This window comes from Schistocerca nitens, chromosome 1 (assembly GCF_023898315.1).
Source record: "Schistocerca nitens isolate TAMUIC-IGC-003100 chromosome 1, iqSchNite1.1, whole genome shotgun sequence".
NCBI classification, from domain to species: domain Eukaryota; kingdom Metazoa; phylum Arthropoda; class Insecta; order Orthoptera; family Acrididae; genus Schistocerca; species Schistocerca nitens.
Genome location: NC_064614.1, coordinates 287,762,513 through 287,786,693, shown reverse-complemented (window position 1 = coordinate 287,786,693; position 24,181 = coordinate 287,762,513). Strand labels below are relative to the sequence as shown.

The 24,181-nt window shown below is 40.4% G+C and overlaps 1 protein-coding gene across 3 annotated transcripts in view; it reads left to right on the top strand.

The window, feature by feature from the left end:
* The window catches only part of LOC126248211 (spermine oxidase), a 68,937-nt gene extending 50,701 nt beyond the window's left edge, over positions 1–18,236 (top strand). Inside the window, exons 6-8 of one of the 3 annotated variants that reach the window (XR_007545429.1) lie at positions 16,516–16,684; positions 16,823–16,980; positions 17,196–18,236. Coding sequence is in view for 2 of the 3 variants with exons in the window: in XM_049949033.1 (XP_049804990.1) it covers positions 16,516–16,684; positions 16,823–16,887 (234 nt within the window). In the remaining variant the exon portion in view is untranslated. Of the gene's footprint in view, positions 1–16,515; positions 17,080–17,195 lie in introns of those variants that run through there. The other 2 variants (XM_049949033.1, XM_049949044.1) reach the window with 2 other exon arrangements.
* Positions 18,237–24,181: the final 5,945 nt, after the last annotated feature.

Sequence of the window (24,181 nt, the reverse complement as noted above, 5' to 3'; positions counted from 1 at the left end):
TAGCACGAAACTTCCAGAACATATTAAAGCTGGCTTCCTTCGCCTTAGTGTGTGGCCTTATTTCCCGTCTCCAATGCGCTGTTTTAAATGCCAGCGTTTTGGGCATACCACCTTCGGGTGTAAAGGCAAAGCGACTTGTGGCAACTGTGGTAAGGCTGCTCATGAAGGAGTTGGTTGCTCGTCTCCAGCCAGATGTATCAATTGCTCTGGCAACCACCCTGTGTGGAGTAGGGACTGCCGAATATTTTTAGAGGAACGCAAAGTCCAGGAAATAAAAACAACCAAGCGTATCCCCTATGGTGAGGCCAAGAAGATTTATAAGTCGATGCAACCTCCCACATTTGCTACATCTTTTGCATCCCTGGTACAGAAGCCTACTCCAAAAGTCGATGCCTCAACGCAGACTGAGGTGGTGAGTGTTGGCACTAACACCTGCAGCTGTCAGTGCACTTGCAACGCAGCCAGTGTTTCAGAGCCAGTAGCCCCTACTCGACTGGCAGACACAGGTACAGTGGCGAACTTGGGCCAGCCCCTGGCGCCTCCAACAGCTGCGGCTGTTCCCAAGCCCAGTGCGCCGATTGCCACTCCCACATCCGCTCCCCCAAAGCCCACCAAACCACAGAAAGCTCCTGTACAGCAGCCACAGCGGGTCAAATCCCGTGGTAAACCATCTGACCATGCGGATGTTGTTTTACGAGAGGCTTCCTCTGACTCTTCCCCGGAGTTGATGGAATACGATGTATGTGTGGGGCAATCATCTCGCCCCATGCCTGCTCCTCCACCTGCTTTGGTCTCCCCGCCTCGTCGGAGAGACAGGATGATGCTATCCCCATCATAGATGGCTCCCATACTTCAGTGGAACTTGCAAGGGTTCAGGACGCATGTGGAAGAACTTCGTCTACTATCTCAGGATAGACCACTGTGTCTATGTCTCCAGGAGACTTATTTCCATCCATCATACTCCCCTGAGATACGAGGCTATACACTCCACAAAAAGGACGACCTGCGTGGAGAGAGAGCTAGAGGAGGCGTAGGTATTTTCGTCAGGACGGACTACCACTCCTCGCCTCTCTCACTTACGACGATTTTACAGGCCGTCGCTGTGTCCGTGCACGTGCGTCATCCATTGACTGTATGTTCACTTTACTTGCCCCCACATGATGCTCTTGATGAAGCGGCCCTCACCGACCTTCTTACACAGCTCCCCCAGCCATTCATTATTTGTGGTGATTTTAATGCCCACAATGTGCTTTGGGGCTCTGCAATTACCTGCCCCAGGGGTAGAGCAATTGAGAGGCTTCTCCTGTCATCCTGTGCCTACTTGCTTAATGGAGGACAGAGTACTCATTTCTGCACGGCGACTGGGTCGTTCTCTGCCATTGATCTCTCACTTTGCTCTCCAGCTCTTGCCACCAGTGCTCACTGGGAAGTGGTTGCTGACTTGCACGGCAGTGATCATTTCCCAATCTGGATTCACCTGCCAGATGGCGTGGGGCCCGAAAGGAGACCACCACGATGGGTGCTCAGTGGAGCTGACTGGCCACTTTATAGCCAGTTGGCCCAATTCGAACACTGTGCGAATGTTGAGGTGTGGGTGGATCATATTACCAAAACGGTCCACCATGCCACTGCAGCATCCATTCCACAGTCCACAGGCCACCGGAAGAGGCCACCTGTGCCTTGGTGGAGTGCCAAATGCCGCTCTGCAATCAGGACCAGGCGTGCAGCTCTGCGTCGGTTCAAGTGTCGGCCGACTGCTGAGAATCTTGCAGCCTTTCGGGTGGCGAGGGCAAGATGTCGCCGCATTATTCGTGAGAGCAAGAAGAGGTCGTGGCAGCAGTTCCTGAACACCATTAATCGTTCTACACGCAGTTCCATTGTATGGGAGACCATAAGGAGGATTTCTGGGAGAGGTGGGAGGTGCCCTGTGGCTGCTGTAATGTGGAATGGTACTCTCCAAACGACCCCAAAAGATATTGCACAGTCTATGGCGGCTCATTTTGCAGCTATTACTGCAACCGCCAGTCAGAATCCAGCTTTCCAGCCCCACAGAGTGGCTGCTGAGAGGAGCAGTTTTGACTTCCACTCACCCAATACGGAAGAGTACAACTGCCCATTTTCCATGTGGGAACTGGATTCTGCATTGTGTGGAGCCTTTCGGGTGGCGAGGGCAAGATGTCGCCGCATTATTCGTGAGAGCAAGAAGAGGTCGTGGCAGCAGTTCCTGAACACCATTAATCGTTCTACACGCAGTTCCATTGTATGGGAGACCATAAGGAGGATTTCTGGGAGAGGTGGGAGGTGCCCTGGTCAGGATAGAATCCACTATAGCATGCTGCGGCACCTCACAGGGAGAAATAAAGAAATCCTCCTCCGACTTTTTAATCTAGTTTGGATGTCTGGTCACTTCCCCGACTCGTGGCGTGAAGCAATTTTAATTCCTCTTTTAAAACCTGGGAAAGACCACACGTGCCCGGGTAGTTACCATAGTGTTGCCCTCACTAGCTGCGTGGGGAAGACCTTGGAGCGGATGGTCAACCGCCGCCTTGTCTGGATGTTAGAATCCAGACAACTCCTTAGTCGCTTTCAGTGTGGGTTCAGGAGGTATCGCTCCACCTTTGATAACCTGGCCCTCCTGGAGGCGGCTATACAGCAGGCTTTCCTGCGCCAGCATCACCTGTTGGGAATATTTTTTGACATTGAAAAGGCATACGACACTACTTGGAGGCATCTTATCATCAGGCAGCTCCACGAATGGGGTTTTCGTGGATGTCTTCCCAATTTTCTTCGGTTCTTCCTGTCGCCACGTTATTTTCGGTACCGAGTCGGAGACGTACTGTCTAGTCGCTTTGAACAAGAGAACGGTGTCCCTCAAGGTAGTGTTTTAAGTGTGACGGTCTTTGTTATTGCTATTAACAGTATTAAGTCTGTTGTGAAAAGTCCTGTGCAGTGTTCCTTGTTTGTGGACGATTTCTCTGTATTTTGCTCTTCTTCAAGCCTTGCAACGACTACTCGTCAATTGCAACTTACTCTGCGATGTTTGGATGAATGGGCACAGAAGAGTGGTTTTAAGTTTTCAACTGATAAGTCGGTGTGTGTTCTTTTTAACCGTTCTCGTTCCATTTTTGACTTGCCTGAGTTGAGGATGAGGGACACCGTTCTGAATTTTAAAGACACGGTGAAGTTTCTGGGCCTCACTTTTGATTCTAAGCTTACATGGCTGCCACACATTAAGGAACTGAAAAAACGGTCTCTTAAGGCGCTGTCTATTTTAAAATGTCTTAGTCACCACACATGGGGAGCAGACAGGACTTGTCTGCTCCGGTTTTACAGAGCCTTCGTGCGGTCCCGGCTTGATTATGGATGCACGGTGTATGGGTCTGCATGACCCACTTATTTGAAGCTGTTGGATGTGGTGCACCATGAGGGGATTCGGTTGGCCACTGGGGCGTTCAGAACCAGCCCCATACCGAGCCTCTGTGCAGAGGCAGGTGAACCGCCACTTCACCTCCGGCGGCGTCTACTAATGGTGCGCCAGGCCTATCAAACATTATCCACACCATACACACCTGCATACCACACTGTTGCTCGGCCTCCACTGGAAAGGCTTTTTCGCAACCGGCAATGAGCAACAAGGCCCTATGGGATTCGTGCAAAGGATTGCCTTTTAGAGATGGGTGTGGCCGGTTTTAATGTTTCACGTCAAGGTTGGAGCAGATATCCACCTTGGCTCCTCCAGAGACCCACACTGATTTTAGATTTGGCAAATTTTAAGAAAGACAGTACATCAGATTTTACTTTCAAATCTTTGTTTTTTAACATTTTAGACAGGCATCATGATTTTACAGTAGTCTACACTGATGGATCCCAACAGGGGGATCTTCTTGGCTGCTCAGTCGTGTTCCCCGACCGTGTCATCAGGATTCGCCTTCCCCAGGAATACACTGTTTTTTCCCCAGAACTTCACGCGGTCCTGAAGGCATTGGAGCAGATACGGTTTACTCGGGGGCAAACACTTCCTAATTTGCTCTGACTCACTGAGCGCATTACAGTCACTGCAGAACCAGTACCCAGCGGAGAAGTTGGAACAGCTGATTTACGACCAACTGTACATCCTCCAACGACAGGGCAAGCAAGTGTCCTTTTGCTGGGTGCCAGGGCATGTGGGCATACGGGGAAATGAACAAGCTGACAGAGCTGCCAAGGACGCCTGCAGGTTACCGGATGTGACACAATGTTCTATTCCTTTGCAAGGTGTCGTTTCTATGCTGCGGCGGAGGTATCTGCAATTGTGGGAGGAGGAATGGCTGGCGGTGAGGGAAAATAAGCTGCGGTTGGTGAAACCCACCGTCCAGCCGCGGTGTTCCTCCTGCCGGTCACCTAAGTGTGACGAAGTGACCCTTACACGTCTTCGCATAGGGCACTGTCCTCTTACGCATGCCTTCTTACTACGGCGAGAGGAACCCCCTCTGTGTGATGCCTGTGGTGTATGAATCACTGTACGCCACATTTTAGTTGAGTGTGATTTATATCGTTTTGTCAGGGCGGAAGTTAATATTAGTGGGGATCTGCCATCGATTTTAGCCGATGACGAGGCGAGTGTCAAGAAAGTTTTAAGGTACTGTGATGTTTCTGGGCTTCAGCGTAGAATTTTAGGTTGGAATTTTTAGTGTGTTGCCGAGTGGCTTACCACTCCTTTTTTATTCTTGTAATAGGCCAGTTCCAAACATGCGCTATGTCTTTCATTTTACCCCTTCCCCTCCGTTCTCTTGCAGTTCTCCTCATTCTGTGCTGCTTTCCTCTTTGCTACTGTTGACGTGCAAACTGCCTCTGTAGACTTTCACCTATAATTTTAATCCTATTTCTGCACTTGCTGCATTTTAGTGACACTCGTCCGTTGTTGTTTCCGTTCGGGCGCTAAAGACTACACTGTTGAGCGCCCGTAACACCATATCCATCCATCCGACATTCCTTGGGCATTCGCCATACCCACACTGTGCCATTGGATCGCCACATTGTGTACCATGATTTGTCACTCCATATGATAAAATAGAAGATGCACTGACCAGTAGACATGGACATAGACAAGGAGAATAACTTCCTAAGTTTCCTGACAAAGACTCCCTTCAGAGTTAAAAAACAAATCTTATATTGTCTCTCAACACTGTGGCTCAGCTAGGGCAAGTAGTAATTTTGACAACTGCCATGATGACCTCTTCATGCACATGTGTGTTTCATATTGACACAATCTTTCTATACCACTCCCCATCCCCACCTCATTCATTTACCATGTCCCCAACTTCCACTCCAGCCAACATCACTACTGTCCACAATTGGGTTTCAGTGATGGGTGACAATTTCTCTCTCTCTCTCTCTCTCTCTCTCTCTCTCTCTCTCTAGGTGTGCAATAGATGTCTTCCAGTTATTACTATGTACTTTCTGTACTACCATGTTCACATTATTTCTTTTAATTCTTCATGTGTTATGAAAATGTTTTGTTTGAAGATATTTTTGTACGATTTCTTCTTTTCGTTTAGGCCTTCAGCTGTTTCTGTTTCGATGTTACTAATTTCAAATCTCTTCCTATTTCCTTCTAATTTCTTTTCTAGGACTTCAACTGCTTCCTGTCATGTTCTGCAATTATAGTTCTGTATCAACGATACTCATTGTTGTAACGGGTTTTTGTGAAAATCTTGTTGTCATAAAAATTTCTTGTACATTAATCTTCAGTCATATCTTGAAAATGTAATTTTTATTCTTAGTTTCATGTGGCATATTTTAACAATGTTTTGTCATTGTTAATTTTGAAGTCACCAAATAATTACCTAAACCTGTTTCACCATCACTGTAAATTTGAGTGGCTGTCACTAAACATTGACATTTTCTCCCTTGATGACACACTCAGTCAGTGATCACTGTCTCCTTCCTCCCAAATAAGCTTGTGTTGCATGTCTGCTTCTTCGATAACACTATTTTATTAAGCACAATTTATTTATAATTAAATCACAAGAAGTAATAATTCCTGACTGGAAATACGAGGGCAGTTCAATAAGTAATGCAACACATTTTTTTTTCTCGGCCAATTTTGGTTGAAAAAACTGGAAATTTCTTGTGGAATATTTTCAAACATTCCCGCTTCGTCTCGTATAGTTTCATTGACTTCCGACAGGTGGCAGCGCTGTACGGAGCTGTTAAAATGACGTCTGTAACGGATGTGCGTTGCAAACAACGGGCAGTGATCGAGTTTCTTTTGGCGGAAAACCAGGGCATCTCAGATATTCATAGGCGCTTGCAGAATGTCTACGGTGATCTGGCAGTGGACAAAAGCACGGTGAGTCGTTGGGCAAAGCGTGTGTCATCATCGCCGCAAGGTCAAGCAAGACTGTCTGATCTCCCGCGTGCGGGCCGGCCGTGCACAGCTGTGACTCCTGCAATGGCGGAGCGTGCAAACACACTCGTTCGAGATGATCGACGGATCACCATCAAACAACTCAGTGCTCAACTTGACATCTCTGTTGGTAGTGCTGTCACAATTGTTCACCAGTTGGGATATTCAAAGGTTTGTTCCCGCTGGGTCCCTCGTTGTCTAACCGAACACCATAAAGAGCAAAGGAGAACCGTCTGTGCGGAATTGCTTGCTCGTCATGTGGCTGAGGGTGACAATTTCTTGTCAAAGATTGTTACAGGCGATGAAACATGGGTTCATCACTTCGAACCTGAAACAAAACGGCAATCAATGGAGTGGCACCACACCCACTCCCCTACCAAGAAAAAGTTTAAAGCCATACCCTCAGCCGGTAAAGTCATGGGATGCTGAAGGGTTTATTCTGTTCGATGTCCTTCCCCATGGTCAAACGATCAACTCTGAAGTGTGTTGTGCTACTCTTCAGAAATTGAAGAAACGACTTCAGCGTGTTCGTAGGCACAAAAATCAGAACGAACTTCTCCTTCTTCATGACAACGCAAGACCTCACACAAGTCTTCGCACCCGAGAGGAGCTCACAAAAAAATTCAGTGGACTGTTCTTCCTCATGCACCCTACAGCCCCGACCTCGCACCGTCGGATTTCCATATGTTTGGCCCAATGAAGGACGCAATCCGTGGGACGCACTACGCGGATGATGAAGAAGTTATTGATGCAGTACGACGTTGGCTCCGACATCGACCAGTGGAATGGTACCGTGCAGGCATACAGGCCCTCATTTCAAGGTGGCGTAAGGCCGTAGCATTGAATGGAGATTACGTTGAAAAATAGTGTTGTGTAGCTAAAAGATTGGGGAATAACCTGGTGTATTTCAATGCTGAATAAAACAACCCCTGTTTCAGAAAAAAAATGTGTTGCATTACTTATTGAACTGCCCTCGTACATAAAACAAAATAATTGAAGGTATGGAATGTTTGCTGAATAACTCACATGTCAGTGCTGGACAACACTCAGATACGAATCGCTCTCTCTGTGCACCCATATACTGTCAGTTCATTCACTGAAAACACAACGATTGGTTGAACAGTCCCACATTAGGTAGAAAGGCAAATCGGTGCAGTAGCCAAATGCTGTCAGTTGTTAACACCAACGTCCAACTCACAGTTGAGAAGAATATCACTGCACCGGATCGTCATCAGCAGATATACTGGAAAGCTTGCTGTGAACGTCTGCTGCTTGACATGTGTGGTGGTCTGCAGCAATTCTTAAATCTGGCACTTGTGTTTTGCCATGTGATCTGATGCAAACAGATGTATTCTTCCATGCTGCACCCAGTGACTTCACCAGGTGTGTATGCAATTATACTGAGTGATCTAGCAATATTTCCAGTGAGATTATAGAATCCCTCCTCCCTTGAATTGGCCCACAAGTCTGGAACCATCTTAGTCAGTACAGTGGAGGTTGAGGTGGATGCAGCATGGCCTGCTGCAAAAGCTAAATTTCAGTTTCGGATGCTTCAGTGGTAAAGGTGCCACATTTGTGTGCAGCCCCAGAGAAGCAGAATGTGATGGGATCTCAGACCCGTGGCTTGATGCTGATTTCGGAGAAGGCTGTGGATCAAGGTCCAGATTCATAGGGGTGATGTGGATGATGGCTGCAGAACTGGGAATGCCAGGCACCCATCACCTGGGATATCGTCATGGAACCAGAACCCACATCTGCTGTTGTTGGTATGGGGTTGGGCAAGGTTGGCTGGCCTCTCTGATGTGGCTGATCTGCAGTTGGAACTTGCCCCAGATGTCACAAACAGATCTGGCTCTGGCGCCAGTGATAGATGGCTCAAGGTGTGGCCAACAAGGCCAGCTAATGGCCTTTCTGGGAGTCGATGGAGACACATATCTATCCAGGCAGTATGTCCAAATGTGTACACCCAACTAAAACACTCACCTTAAAAGGTGTGGATGCTTTTACTTCTTGTATTAAGTCAGGACTGCAGCAGATGTAACAAGCAACAGTGAGGGCTTCTGTGCAAGAGCCTTAATGGTAACTCAGTCATAGTTCGTTGTGTTTCGATGACATATGGGAAATGAGAATATGCTTCTATTAAAGTCAACCACATGACCCCATGGAATGGACCCACAAAATCCACATGCACCTGGTCCTAAGACTGGGTAGGCATGGGCTTTATTCAGGAAATGCACCTGTGGGACTGATGCAGGAGTCACAATATATGGTAGCACATCCCCTCTGGGATTGCCATTCAGCAATGGCTGTCATCTTGATTCAATAATAGGACAAGATGTAAAGCTTGGTATTGTGGAAAGAAAGAACAAAGTTCTGGGGAGCTGCTGAAGTAACTGCAAACCTGTCTCAAAAGTGGACCCTTAAGTTTGGTTGCTGCGGCATCTCTGGAAGTTATGGGAAACTCTTCCATAGACTGTTTCATTGTGAATCAATATGAAAGCAAAAAGTCTTAATTTCTCATGGCAACCCATAGGGAACTGTGACAGCGTGTCTGCATTCATGTGCTGTACCATAGTGTGATAATGAATGAAATATTGATAATTTGAAAAGAAAAGAGCCCAGCATTGTACCCTCTGAGATGTCTGTCTGGACAACGTTAACTGTGGGCCGTATATGGACAGCAGCAGTGTATGATCTGTGAGCAGATGAAATTGATCACCACAAAGAAAAATGCGGAACTCCTGAATACCAAAGATAACTGTCTGTGCCTCCTTTTCTACCTGGGAATAATTTTCTTGCATCTTGGTGTGGGTCTTAGAGGCAGACGCGATAGGCCCTTCTGAACTATTCATGTACTTAAACGATGGAATGGCCCTGACTCCATGTGATGATGCATTCATGGCCAACACTAGAGGTAGATGAGGCTGGTATGGGGTCAGGCAAGGAGCAGTTTGAAAACATTTTTTCTGCTTAAGAAATGCTTGGTGACAATACTTAGACCACGGGAAAGGGACCCCTTTAATTCTTAGTAGATTCGATGGTTCAGCTATTGTTGCAGTTTGGGGACTAAATTTAGCATAATACGTAATCTTGCCCATAAAAACCTGAAGGTCCCTTACGTTCATTGTTGTCGAAATATTGCAAATGGCTACCACATTCTCTGACATAGATTTGAAATCTTCACAGGTAAGGATGTATCCTGTATACTTAACTGAAGGCTGAAAGATTGAGCATTTTGACAAGTTACACTTTAACTCAGCTTTCAAAAGGACTGAACATACTTGTTGGAGATATGATATATGGCCCTCCTGAGTTCTTCCCATCACTACTATATCATCCACTCAACTGACACATTGTGAAATGTTGGCAATAGTTTGTTCTAGAAATTTCTGAAAAATTGTCGGTTTGCTAGCAATGCCAAAAGATAACCTGTTACATTGATAAAGGTCAAAAGTAGTATTTAATGTCAGAATGGGTTTGGAAGTCTCATCCAAAGGAAGTGGAAAATAAGGCCCCAAAAAAATCAATCTTAAAGAAATACTGATCCCCTTCAAATTTTGAAAATATGGGAGGTAAGAGTCTGTAATCGACTAAGCATTAACATATTTTTGAAGGTCTCACAAAGATGTAGTACACCACCTGGTTTGTGAACAATGACTGAAAAAATGGTTCAAATGGCTCTGAGCACTATGGGACTTAACTTCTGAGGTCATCAGTCGTCTAGAACTTAGAACTACTTAAACCTAACTAACCTAAAGACATCACACACATCCATGCCCGAGGCAACCGTAGCGTCGCACGGCTCCAGACTAGCGCCTAGAACCAATGACTAAAGGTGATGCCCATAAGTGAAGATTCTGCTGGAAAAATGCATGTGGTGTCTGCTAATTTAGAGTTTCTTCAACATCATAAAGCAACATCAGACATCTTTCAATCATGGATCATAGACTTACAAGGCCTGAGTGAAAAATGCAAGTTTACTTGTTCTAGGCACAAGACAGTGAAGTGCATATTCAAGTGTTACAGTAAATAGCTCTTTCTTTAGCTGAAGCTTTGTGCATTGCTAGAGCATTCAAGGACTGGCTCTCTCTCAACTGAGCAGGAATCAAACCCAGTGCCATAACAATTTTTTCACTTAGTCTTGGTGGTATTTTCACATGCTGCCCCGTTGTCCTGATTGTTTTTCTGTACATGCAAGACATAGTTGCCCACATTATAATGATGTCTGTGGACAGCATTTTTGCCAGGACCACATAGCTTCTAATATACTTTGGCAGAGCTGGCCACACATCAGCAGTAAAGTGCGCCGATGTAAATAAATGACATCACAGATCAAGAATACCTCTTTACACTGTCAAAAACCATTCTTGGTATTCTCATTATGTTTCTTTTTTGATACCAGGGCCTCAATCTATTATGAAGCAGCCACATTTGTTTTGTCATGTGCCTGGTGCTGGCAGATGTATTCTTTCACACCACGGTGCAATGTACCATGGTGGCTTGTGGTGACGAAATTATGAAGTGAAACTACTTTGTAATCACAGAATGGGCAAACACACAACCAAATACTATTTAACAGCTTGACTACTGGATTAGGACTTTAAAAAGTCTTGACCAAAAAATAAATTTCTTTTGTAGTAACCAGTATCAGTCAGTTTTTGACTATCTTCAGAGCTGATACCATGATGGTAGGTGGTGGCGATGAATGGAGCAGTATTATAACTCCACGAATGTCAACTGAGATCCATTCGCTGCCACCATCTACCATCATGGTATCAGGTCTGAAGATAGTCAAAAATTGACCAAAACCAGTTACCACAAAATAAATGTTTTTGCAGTCGAGACTGTGTGAGTTCATTTATAATTCACATTTTGGCAGACTGCTGTTCTCCCTGAGAAATGTTCTCAAAAATTATTAGCCTAGGAGCCAACTGTGCAATGTTACTTTGTACCCTGAGGAAATCTTTTGAATCATAAATACCCAGCCTAAGAAACAGTCAGTGGTTAAATTGCAAAACACAGATCAGTGTGAAATACAGTGAAACTGCAGTTATACATTTCTCAGCTCTATGTTTCTCACACTTGGGCCTTGTATACTGTGCACTTTTTCGATTTTTCATTTTCCTCATATGTTTTCACATTTTTACGCTATTATTTTTACTCCTCCAGAGTCTGTTTTGTTGCACATATACAGTAGAAAGACCAAGAAATCGTCTCAAAATGTTTTGTATGTGGTGTGGCCAGTGATCGTTGGTTTGCTGGCTGCATGCAAAGTCGCAGTTATTATTGCAGGCTTTAGCTACAGTACACATGATGAAACTACTGTTGTTGACCTTGTGGCAGTCGGTTTCGGTACTTATAACTTGGCAGAACATTGCCTCCAGTAGTGGCCTTCACATGACGCTACTCAGGGGGTGCTGTTGACCAGTCGAGCAGCGGGTAGCCGCTTATGAACAGATGGCATGAGACGTCAGCGAAAACAGCAGCAGCAGCAGAAGCGGCAGTGTCGAAGTTGTTCACAGCAACAGCTACACCTGTTGTCAGTGGCGGCATGGCATGCCACACCGTGTGAATGCATGAGTGCTGCAGAGTAGTGCTTCTCGATGGTGTAGTGTAATTGGGTCCTAAGGAAGGAGAATGCGGCCCACGATCCAACAATCACACAATACATACAAGTGGCACTTAACGATAGTGTAAGCAGGTGGAGAGCACACTGAAACTAGGAGTGTTTTTGCAAGGAGTGAACCCAATTTTTTTAGTTTAGTTTCCAATTTTTGTGCACGCAAAAATGATAAGTTCATCACAAAGTAAAAGATGTCTCTCTACCCAGGAGAAAGTAAACATAATTGAAGAAGTGCAAAGAAGTCCTTGTGAACCTAAAGTGAGCATCACGAAGCGTCTCAAAATCCCATATTCTACCTTAACTATTGTACTGGGCAATGAAATACAGATAATATCTAGTACTTCAAAAGCCGTGTATCCAGGACAGAAAGTTTGCAAATGTGGAAAAATGCCTAACAGACTTGGTTACAGCAACAGCATACAGTCAATGTACCTATTTCAGGTGCAACACTGAAAGAAAAGGCTTTAGAATTCGCAAAAAAGTTAAATGTTGAAAACTTTCATGCTTCTTCTGAGTGGTTACATCACTTCAAAGAAAGATATGGCATTACTGGCTGCAGAATTTGTGGGGAGGCTAACAGTGTGGATAATGTTACCTTATAAAGTTGGAAAGAGCATGATCTCTCAAGTAGAATTGCAAAATACAGTTTGAAAGATATTTACAACACAGACGAAACAGGACTTTTTTAGCTTATTGCCAGACAAAACATTGGCATTTAAGTGTGATCCCTCCCTGCTTTGGAGGAAAGAGAAGGAAGCAAAGAGTGATGATACTCCTTACTATAAACACACATGGTTCTGATAACTCCACCCACTAGTGATTGGGAAGTCAGTGAAGTCTTGATGTTTCAAGGACATAAAGTTGTATCCCACCAAGTATGTGTCAAACAAGGAGGCATGGATGACCGCAAACCTCTTCAAGAGTCACCTCGATAAGCTTTACGCCCACAAGCATTGTGAGAAGAGGAAAATACTTTTGCTTCTAGACAATTGTTTGGCTCATTCTCTGGCACTCTGCCAGTCAGCAACATAGAACTGCACAAGCCATGTTCAACCTCTGGATTTGGGATCATTGCTGCCACAAAAGCAAAGTACAGGAAAATATTAGTTCAATGTGTTATCACACATCTCAACAGTGGGAGAGAAGATCCTAAACTGGACAAACCAAAGAATTGTATCGTAGGTTAGGACATTCTTTATACATACACTACATATGTACAGCGTTCCCTGTCAGTTCCCTCTGAAATTCACTAAAATTTTTAGAACTGATCTATAAATTAAATGTAGCTTTTTGATTTATTTTTCTTACCTAGGCAATGCAGTACATAAGGACTACTTGGGATCAATTGAAGCCAAACTCGATATGCAAGTGCTTTCGAAAAGCTGGCATCACAAAAGCTGAAACTCAAGCTAAGCCCTAAAATTTTGATGTAGACTTCAGTATATCAGAAGACAATGACTGGGCTCATATTTCAAATGGAATTGATTTTGATGATTTTGTTGATTGTGATGCTGATACTGCTGTGAGTTGTGTACAACATGAGGATGAAATAATTAAAGAAGTAGTGCGAGTATCAGCTGAAATAAATAGTCCTGAGGAATCCGAAGAATCGAATGGTGAATCTGTGGACCCTCCCACTCTGTTGGAAGCACTTACTGCATTAGAAGTAACACACTGTTATATAAGATCAAGAAACATGAGTGATGACAAGACGTGCACAGTGGTTGTGTATGAAAACATGATTTATGAATGCAGTGTTGCTTCCAAAAACCAAACCACAGTTGATTCATTCTTTAGGTCTAAAAAACTTTAATTGCCCATGACTATTTGAACTACTGTATCTGTTACTGTACAATATATGTACCTTCCGTTTGCACCCACTTGAGTTTTAATAGAAATACATTAAAAAGTTTCATTTTAATGTTAATCTCACTTGCCCATTAATTTTATTGGCCCCTTCAAAAACGTATAAACAGGGTTTTACTTTATTAAATAAGATGCGTGGAAACAGTCCATTAGATCAGTTATGTACTAGGACAACAGTATAATATTCAGACAGCTCAAGAAAACAAGTAACATAGGATGATGGCCTTACAGAGGCTAATGTTGCATGCAGTGACACAAGTGTAATTTGAAATAGCAGCGCATTCAGAGGAAGCAGAGCATACACAGGCAACGTTTAACATTTGCTAATGGCATTGTGCACCGCACTTGAACGTTAATCGAAACAAATTTCCCCATTTAACATTTCACTCAAATCTACCTGAATAACTATTTCATTGACAACAACATTCATTAGTGAAAGTATCTATCAAAAGCCTGTATTGACTCGCAGTGAATACACATTATCAGTAATTCAAGCCAGGTCTAGCAAGCATGATCTCTTTTGTTATAAAAAGTAAACAAACACTGTATGGATCACATCTTTCATTACTGACTATCGGTTTCAATCTGTGCTGTGCATCATCTTCAGGTCAAGCACCACAAAGTGCAGTTCGTCAACTGTAGTTCTAAAGTGCTGTTGACAGACTGCACATTACAGCACCAGACCTGAAGACGATATGCAGTGCAGACTGAAACCAATAGTCGGTAATAAAAGTTGTGATCCAGATATTTTTATTACGCATTATCAAGTTGCAGACTGATGCATTGAAAAGACTGTCCAAAGTATCTGTGCTCCCCACTAACACTTAAACACATATGCGGCTCATAGGCTGCTCAAGCCCTTACTAAGTTACCCAACCAAGAACAACAACCAAAGACCCTGATACATGCTCTTCTTACTCCCTCCTCAAACATCTCATGTGACTGATGTCCTTAATCAGAATAATTATTTCGTGCCTGGCCACCATTCCAAACATAATTCTGTGCAGGTTTTCTGATGTTCTAAATATGGACAATATATTTGTTTGAATAGTAGTAACTGAGTATCATTTCATTTTATTTCTATCTGAACAGTAGTAACTGAGTATTGTTTCATTTTATATCCATACCATTGAAATATTAATATAAAATAACATTTTATATTCTGCACAAACCAGAATGGCGATTGCTAGTCAACCAACCATATGTATTTTCTCTTGCTGAATTTGCACTGCATTGTTGAGATGTCTTCCTTGTAAATGTTAATCCACAAATTTCATATTAAATGAACATAATAATAAAAATAATAACATGAACAATTCATGCATTGGTTGACCTTTTCATGTCACTGTGGAGAACTTTTTGTTTTGGCACTCATCAATAACTAATAAGATATATTTTTATTTATAATGAATAGATGGTCTGTTTATCTGTATGTCAAATATGCTCATTTTACAGCTGATTTCAGGTGCTAACAGAAATGTATTATATGCATTTGTAGCGTGTCTGTAGATTTTGTTGTTGTCATAAACGATTTCTCATACAGGTGTTAATAACCCCTTACATATTCCCGACATACTGCTCGTTGGAACCGTGATCAATATACTCAGAAGAAAGTATTTGTTTTGGTCTATAGTCATACAGTTTTATTTAGTTCGCATAATGGCTACCGGTTTCAGTAAACAGGTGCTCCCCTGGCATCACGTTCGTTTCCCAAGTCGGTGTGTCAAAGCTCATACCTACATGAAAAACAAATGGGATGACTAGGTGGCAGGGAAGGCCCGAGGATGTACTTTTTACTAAAACTAGTAGCCAATAGGCAAAATAAAGAAAATAGGGACTATAGACCAAAATAAATACTTTTTCCTGTTAATAAATTCAGTGATAAATATGGTACAGACATGGTAATAATTTTATAGCAATTTTCTCTTTATTGTGATTTTAATATTATCTTTAAATTTCCTGTAGCTCTTTTGGAAGCGAGTTTAGTGTCTTGGTGTGTGTGTGTGTGTGTGTGTGTGTGTGTGTGTGTGTGTGTGTGTGTGTGGAGGGGCCGCGCGCGCGTGTGCGTGAGGGAAACGTTCCATGTGGGAAAATATATGTAAAAAGAAAGATGCTGTAACTTACCAAACGAGAAAGCACTGGTATGTTGATAGACACAATAAAAAAACACACAAACAAACACACACACACAAATTTCAAGCTTTCGCAACCCAAGGTTGCTTCATCAGGAAAGAGGGAAGGAGAGTGAAAGACGAAAGGATGTGGGTTTTAAGGGAGATTGTAAGGAGTCATTCCAATCCTGGGAGCAGAAAGACTTACCTTAGGGGAAAAAAGGACAGGTATACACTCGCGCACGCGCGCACACACACACACATCCATCCGCACATATACAGACACAGGCAGACATATATAAATGCAGAGATGTCAGTCGAGGCGGAATTACAGATTAAATTAAATATTCTTTTAAATTAATTTAAAAAGATATTTTTAACAAAACTATTCTTTAGGTCAATTTGATGTACATTATTGTACTGGGTGTACCTTATTGACAAAAACTAATATTACATTGATATCGATGTCATTTCTGTGACAGGCTGATAACTATTAAGCTTCTGAATAAAACTTATTGTTGTTGCAGCCTGTACTTCTCTTTGCTGGAGAGCATACGCACAGCAGTTTCTATTCAACGGTTCATGGTGCATACCTGACTGGTCGGAGTGCAGCCCAAGTGCTACTTGATCCTGACTCTCCTGAACAATTAATAATGCAGTGTGAAGGAACAAGTGATTTAAGTTCCTGGATTCAGGGTATCTCTCTAGATTGATGTATTGAGTGAAACTGATATACAGCCTCTAGATTGAATGTATTAAGTGAAATTGATATACGGCTAAGTAAGTATTGTGTAAATATTTTTTTATTTATTATTTGTGTGTTCATTTCGACAGTGGAGCAGTTGCCAACGCCATTTTTTTGCCACAGTTTGAAATTTGATTTTCTGAGAATGTTTTGAGTCGCAGGCCTGGGGATATCTGATATGAATCCAGTCAAAACGAACTAAAATGGGACCATTGTAGTCTAAAAGGCTTTAATTGAAAAGTCGCTGGTATGTAATGACTCATCAGCACTTAGTGGGAATTTATTACTTATTAATAAAAATATTCTAGTGTTGTTAAAAAAATTCTGCACTTTTTACAATCTTTTTTGGCACAATTTATATCATCTGAAATTCATTTTATTTTATGCAGTTACTAAGTGTGTAACTGCTGGTTATTCTGTTTTGAGAACATTTAATTTTTAATTAAACTTGTTATTCTTTAGCCTGAGCAGCAGTACATGACAGTGTGCAGATACTTTCTTGTATACAGAAAAATGACTGATGGTGAAATTACTGCAAATCATTTAACATTTTAACCTTCAACTCTTCTCATTATAGTTGGTCTTGGCAAACCAAAAATTTTCAGTGAGTTATGTTTTGTCTTGTCTTTTTACAAAGCTGAAAAAGATGATGTGTGTAAGAGTTTATATGGTTGCATCAGAAATGTTCAGTGTGAATAGAATGCTCCCGTGCACAATTTAGTGTCATACAACAAAAGTTTCATTTGCGGCTTCAGCACTCAAAAGATGATGTAAAAGCAGGTTGAAACATTGCAACATTTACCTTGGCCACATGTGAAATATATTAGATGCTTCTGACTTATTTAAGGTGATTTTAATTCTATTATTTAGAAGATTCAGTAAATTTGTTTTTGTAGATTTTTATTTGTAACACAATCTGTTATCTGTGGACGCAATCTTCCTTTCTCGTAATACACCAGGGTAGCTGTTTGACACACTATAATAAGTGGTGAACCTTTAAACTTTATATATTTTTTTTTAATTTTTGTGGATCCACATGGTAATATGTATGTACCTTTGTCATAACTTTCATTGATTTCACATAATAGTAATTAAGGTAGAAGTAATGTGCATTTATTATGAAATGAGTTCTCATGCTTTCACATCAAACACACTTGACTATAGAGTACAGACTGAAACCACTACCACCATCAGAAGACACTAAAAGCAGTGCCTTTTGAAGCAGCTATCCGTCTTTGCCATGTGTACCATTTAGTTGTAGTTGCTGCAGTTCTTTCTGCAGATAACATTTTCTAATATGGATGTTCTGGGTCTCCCTCCTGATTTTTCCTTCCAAGATGTTTTTTATGAAGTAGTTGTATCAAATTATGTGTCAATTTAATTTTGATTTTCTCCTCTGTTTCATATTAATGAATGCCCTTAGCTCTTTAATTTGTTCACTAGATTTACTTTTGGTTTAGGTTGTTTTTTATGGCTCTCTTCCACATTCGTATTTCTGTTGCTTCTGATTTTTCTTCCCTTGTTTCTACAGAGTCCACTCTTCATAGTCATAGCTTAACAAGCTCCAAATAAATGTTTTGATGAATTTCTTTCTTGTTTCTATATTAAGGTGGTTGTTTGTTAATAAATCACTCTTATATCTGAGTGCTTATTTAGTCATTATAATTCTTCTTCTTTTAATATCCATTGTACTTCTGTTATTATCAGTATTCTATTTTCCAAGTAGCAAAATTCTTTTACTTGCATTAGCATTTTATTTTAGACTGGTTGGCATTTATTTTCAGTTTGTGGTTGTCAAAAGCATCAGACAAAATTTTTAATATATAGTTCTCGTCCTTTTCAGAATCTGCTAAAACTACTGTAACATCAACAAATTGAATACAATGTATTTGTTTACCATTAATTTTGATCCCATTGGCACTGCCTTTCATCACTTGTATTGCATTTTAGAGGGAAACATTCCACGTGGGAAAAATATATCTAAAAACAAAGATGATGTGACTTACCGAACGAAAGCGCTGGCAGGTCGATAGACACACAAACAAACACAAACACACGCACAAAATTCAAGTTTTCGCAACAAACTGTTGCCTCATCAGGAACAAGGGAAGGAGAGGGAAAGACGAAAGGATGTGGGTTTTAAGGGAGAGGGTAAGGAGTCATTCCAATCCCGGGAGCGGAAAGACTTACCTTACCCGTCCTTTGAATTTTGTGTGTATGTTTGTGTGTCTGTCGACCTGCCAGCACTTTCATTTGGTAAGTCACATCATCTAACACAGAGGGGGGGGGGGGGGGGGGGGGGGGACATTCCACGTGGGAAAAATATATCTAAAAACAAAGATGATGTGACTTACCAAACGAAAGCGCTGGCAGATCGATAGACACACAAACATACACACAAAATTCAAGCTTTTGCAACCAACGGTTGCTTCATCAGGAAAGACTCCTTACCCTCTCCCTTAAAACCCACATCCTTTTGTCTTTCCCTCTCCTTCCCTCTTTCCTGATGAAGCAACCGTTGGTTGCGAAAGCTTGAATTTTGTGTGTATGTTCGTGTGTCTATCGATCTGCCAGCGCTTTCGTTTGGTAAGTCACATCATCTTTGTATACACACACACCAAAAGTAGCAACTCTGTATACACAAATAACAGATGGTTTAAGCTCAAGCTTTTAAATGCAAGTTCTTTTTCTTCTGGCTTAGTTTAGAAAGTGGAAAAAATGTTAAAGGCATACCAGTTTTTCTTTGAAATGGAAAATCAAGACAAGTACAAGAGAAACATTTCGTGCCATGGGCCAAGAGAGAAATGAAGAGATGGTGGAAGAAATAGTTTGTTTTAATCTCCTTGTACTAAGTTTCCAATGTGGGTATGTGTTAAGTGGCTACCCAGCCCATTATTGCCTTGAAACATACAGCCACAGGTAATTAATGACTTGTAGAGCTGTATGCGGTATGCTTTGTGAGGCTTGTATATTTGTTGCATGGTTTGTCTGTGATTGTGAAATCAAATTGCAATAGGGACTGTTTATTAGCCTCAAGATGTAATCTTCTGCAAGTTCCTTTGAAGTTTGTGAATTGACTTTAGTCAGCTTCAAGAACATTTAAGTTTTAGTTTCTAACATATCAGTATGCTTCTATAAGGTCTTGAAGTGGAGCACAGTCTGCCATAAAGGAATTGGTGAGGAAACTTGGTGTCATTCATACACCTTAAATATCCCATTCATTTCAGCAGATTTATCGAACCCTGTGACACAAATATAAATGGGATTTCTTATTGTTCATCTAAATGTGAAGAAAAATCATCCATTATTATCAAGGTAACTGTGACCAGGCATGAGGAACTATTTCAGTAGGTATATGAACAACAATATAGAGCCCAAATCAGACAGTTATTTGCTTTGCAGTTATTTGATTTCTGCTTTGCCCACAACTATCACTGTAGGTAAAAGATGTTTAATTTCAGATGGTAATGATTTTACATATTTCAGTAGGCATGAACCAATTTCTGAAGAGCCATGTGAGGCAATATTTTCATATCACATATACGTGCTACAGTCATGTATTCCAAGATTAAATGTCCAAAATTGTCTCTTGTAGTAAATAAAATTGCTTGATAGCATTGGAGTTGGCAATTTTTTTTCCTTTTTTTTTTTAAGTTTGCGAGTAATTACATGTGCTGAGTCTTCTTTCATTTTCTGTACACCTCCTTTCTTGTAAAGCTCTTGCTTGATCAAGTCTTCTTAGATGGAGCTCTTTCTGTAGCACTAGACTGTTTCTTTTAATGCTCTGATTAAATTTCTAATCTGTTACAATTATGGCAGGTGTCACTTTTTAGGCTATAAAATGATATATAAAATTCGGAATTGAACAGTTTACAATAAATGCAGGCCTTCACAGGCAAAAGATTTTTTTCTTCACACTTTTCAGTATAAGGCTCATACATTTTTGAGACAAATAATTCCAGTGACAGGTATTTCCTATGAGGATTATGTTTATGAGAATAATGTCTTGTGTAATTAGAAAAGCTTTTTATGTGGTTTCTTTTGGTTCCAAGGCACTCTTCTGTAAATTTATTTCCTGGAGCATGTTTACTACATTCATCAACAGAAACAGGCCTTCCACACTTGATTTGCTTAGCACAGCTGTGGTAATGGGTAAACTGACAATTACTTATAGTTAGTGTCTTAAGAAAGAACTCCTTACACACTCACTTATGATCCAGGTTAATCACAGTACTTTGTAGTTTTGACTTCTTACAATTTAATCTCGGGTGTCTTTGTTTGGTAGATGAAACAAATTTTACTATAAGGGATGTTTGTTGTTGCCAAGAAACAGTTTTCCATACTTTTCATGGATAATTATTAGTCTCTTATGTCAATGTCTTGCAGATATTTTGAAATGGTTGTTACTGGTGTAGATGTTTACTCTTGTCACAGATTTCTTAGCATAGTTTCTTTTATTCACTTCATAACCCCAAATTTCTGTTTTCTTGAGTTGCTAAAGGACATGTTTTTACGCAAAATTTTTCAGCAGTGGTTTGGATTTTGTCATTAACTTTTGTTTCTAGCTTGCTTTGTTCTTCAATTTCACCTAAAGATGATGCACCTGGCTGGAAGTGAAACCACAGCACTGAAGGATATGTAAAGCTAAAACCAATATAAAAATCAGCTTTATACATAAAACACACTTCATAATCATTTTGGTGACGTAATAGGTTCAATTGAATGTGAGTGTACCTTAAAGCATTTCAATGATGTCAAAGGTATCAGACAAAATTTTTGATATACAGTTCTCGTCCTTTTCAGAATATGCTAAAACTACTGTAACATCAACAAATCAAATAAATGTATTTGTTTATCCTTACTTATGATCCTATTGGCACTGCCTTTCATCACTTGTATTGCATTTTCTATAAATAAATTATATAAATAAGGAGAGAGAGAGGACTGCCTTGTCGGACACCTCTTTTTATCTTAGTCTCGTTCTTAGTGCATTGACATATATTTCTGTGCTCTGGTTTTTGTTTAGACTGAGACTCAATCTTTTGTCTTTCCACTCAGTTTGATTTTGTTAACTCTGAAACCAGTTAGACAGTTCCTTAAAAAACAGCTCAGAATCTGCAAGAAAAGGTGTGTGAACATGTGGCCATGGTAGCTTCATTTACTGGTCTACGTCCACTTACAACTGGCTAACAATTTCACTGGATCAATTTGTTTGCTCTCGGATCTTTAGTCACACTGTATGCATCTATTTTCATGAATAGCTGTTAGTCAGTTCCACAGAGCTCATACTCCACCATAACATTTGAGTTGTTCTATTCTCCTGATGATTGTTATTTTGCCTGGCCTTCTGGCCTCTATTTTACTTTCTCTCAGTCACCATAAGATCAACCAGACTTTTTTTTTTAACCACCTCACCAGAACAGTTTGAGATGATTAGTGTTCTTTACTTCTTTTCCTTCTTGCACTTGTACCAAAAGTCTGTATGTCATTACAGTTGTCATAGTTCCATTTGTTAAGCATGCGGAGGGCCTTTGCTACCTTGTTTTCATTTTACCTTAGTTTTTATTGTGGTGTATTAGCAAAGTACTCTGAAGATGTGTGTAAAAGAAATGACTGTTTTAGTTTTGCAGTGACTCGAAAGAAATATGTAGCATTTGCTTTTGTGTAAGCAAATAGTGTTAATGTGCACAAATTTTTCTAGGAAGAGTGTACTGTAGTTTTTATTTAATCATTATGTCAGAGTACCTGGAATCACGATTTTTGTAACTTTTCATAGGCTATAATAAGTTAGCCATAACATGCACTTTGTCATTATATTCTTTTATTGTAGAAAATTCGAATTTTGCTTTTGTAACATAACATGTACATAAGCTGTTTCTAGTCATGTATTTCAATTCTGTAATGTAAAATCTTTAACCTAATAGTAAATTCCTGAAAATCAAATTATTTCTGTACACATATATCCATTAAAAAAAAAAAAAATCTACACAAACATTAAGAAAATTGTTCATGTGTAATACTTATGAAATTTAACAAAAATTCTGTGAAAATAAACTGTAAGTAATACACAACATTGGGAAACATAACAAGCGGTTTAAAAAAGATATGTTTCAAAGGTAACAGTGATTTATTTCAACAGATGAAAGTTGCATATACAAAATGTTTGCTATACATGAATTATCACATTAAAAAAATGGAAGTGAATTTCACAGTCAATAAAAATGGTACTCTTTTGCATGTAAAGGCATTAGAAGTATTGAAATAGTTAACATATCCATATACAGATCAACAAAAAGACTATGAGTAACAAACGTCAGACAAAGTAAACATGCAACAAAAACATTTATATTTTCTACCAATATAATAGTGGGCTCCTCAGTACATATACACATAAGACAACTTCAAAGAGGTTATTATATGAGAATGGCACAATAATCTGATGGATCTTTAATTTAAAAAATGTGACTGCACTCTCCACAATATATATTTTCTTTTTTTTCCCTTTAGGACAAAGTAAGAAAGGGATAATGTTGGCTTCACTGAAATTCCATTTGCTATACTAAATATTTGCATGAAGGGAAAAGAATTCAGTTTACACTTTTGAATAAAAGGTGGACCAGGATATGAAAACTCTCATTTCACTGAACAATGATAGCAAAAAAATAGAGGCACTAAACTAGAGTGAACATTCATTTTTATATTCCAAAAGCACAGCCATACACATATTTGTTTAACACAATTTTCAGGGCCCTGTTACAAAGTCCTGATTTTATAACACTTTTCATGTGATACCACTGCTAACTGGGCAGGTCATAAATGAATTATACATAGAACACACATACACATGATAATGTACAATGAAGAAATGAAGACACTATGACAATGTGTTACAAAAGAACGTTATGTATGTGTAAATGGGGTTCAGAAAACTTTTCCATTGTATTAATGGATAAAAAAAACAGGCAGGGAAATAAACACAAAATCCACAAACATTTGGTTCTGGTAATAGACAAACCCATTCTTCAGATTGGCTTTTACCAGTACATTCTTGAAAAATTCCTCTATTTTCAGATATACTGTTTTAAGTAATATACCCACATATAAAGTGGTTTCTTCCTATAGAGACCAACTGAACACACAATTTCCATAACATCATATAAAAGTACAGCTTTAAATAAACATTGATTCACTTACTGGTTCTTGAAATGTATATTTGTCAGGTCACTGTGACATTATTCCTCAAGAAATGGCTTTTTGCCTTAAAAAAAGGGTGGTTGTAATAATAAATTTAGAAAATTGTATTTCAGTTCAACCTGTAGTTGAACTCATAAAAGAAATTTCTGAAATGCTATGTCTACCCTTCCAGTTTAATTTCATCACTCTGTGCTGTGTGTTAACACCACAGTTTTTAATGAAAATGCCTGTGACACTTCATAGGAATACTGAAA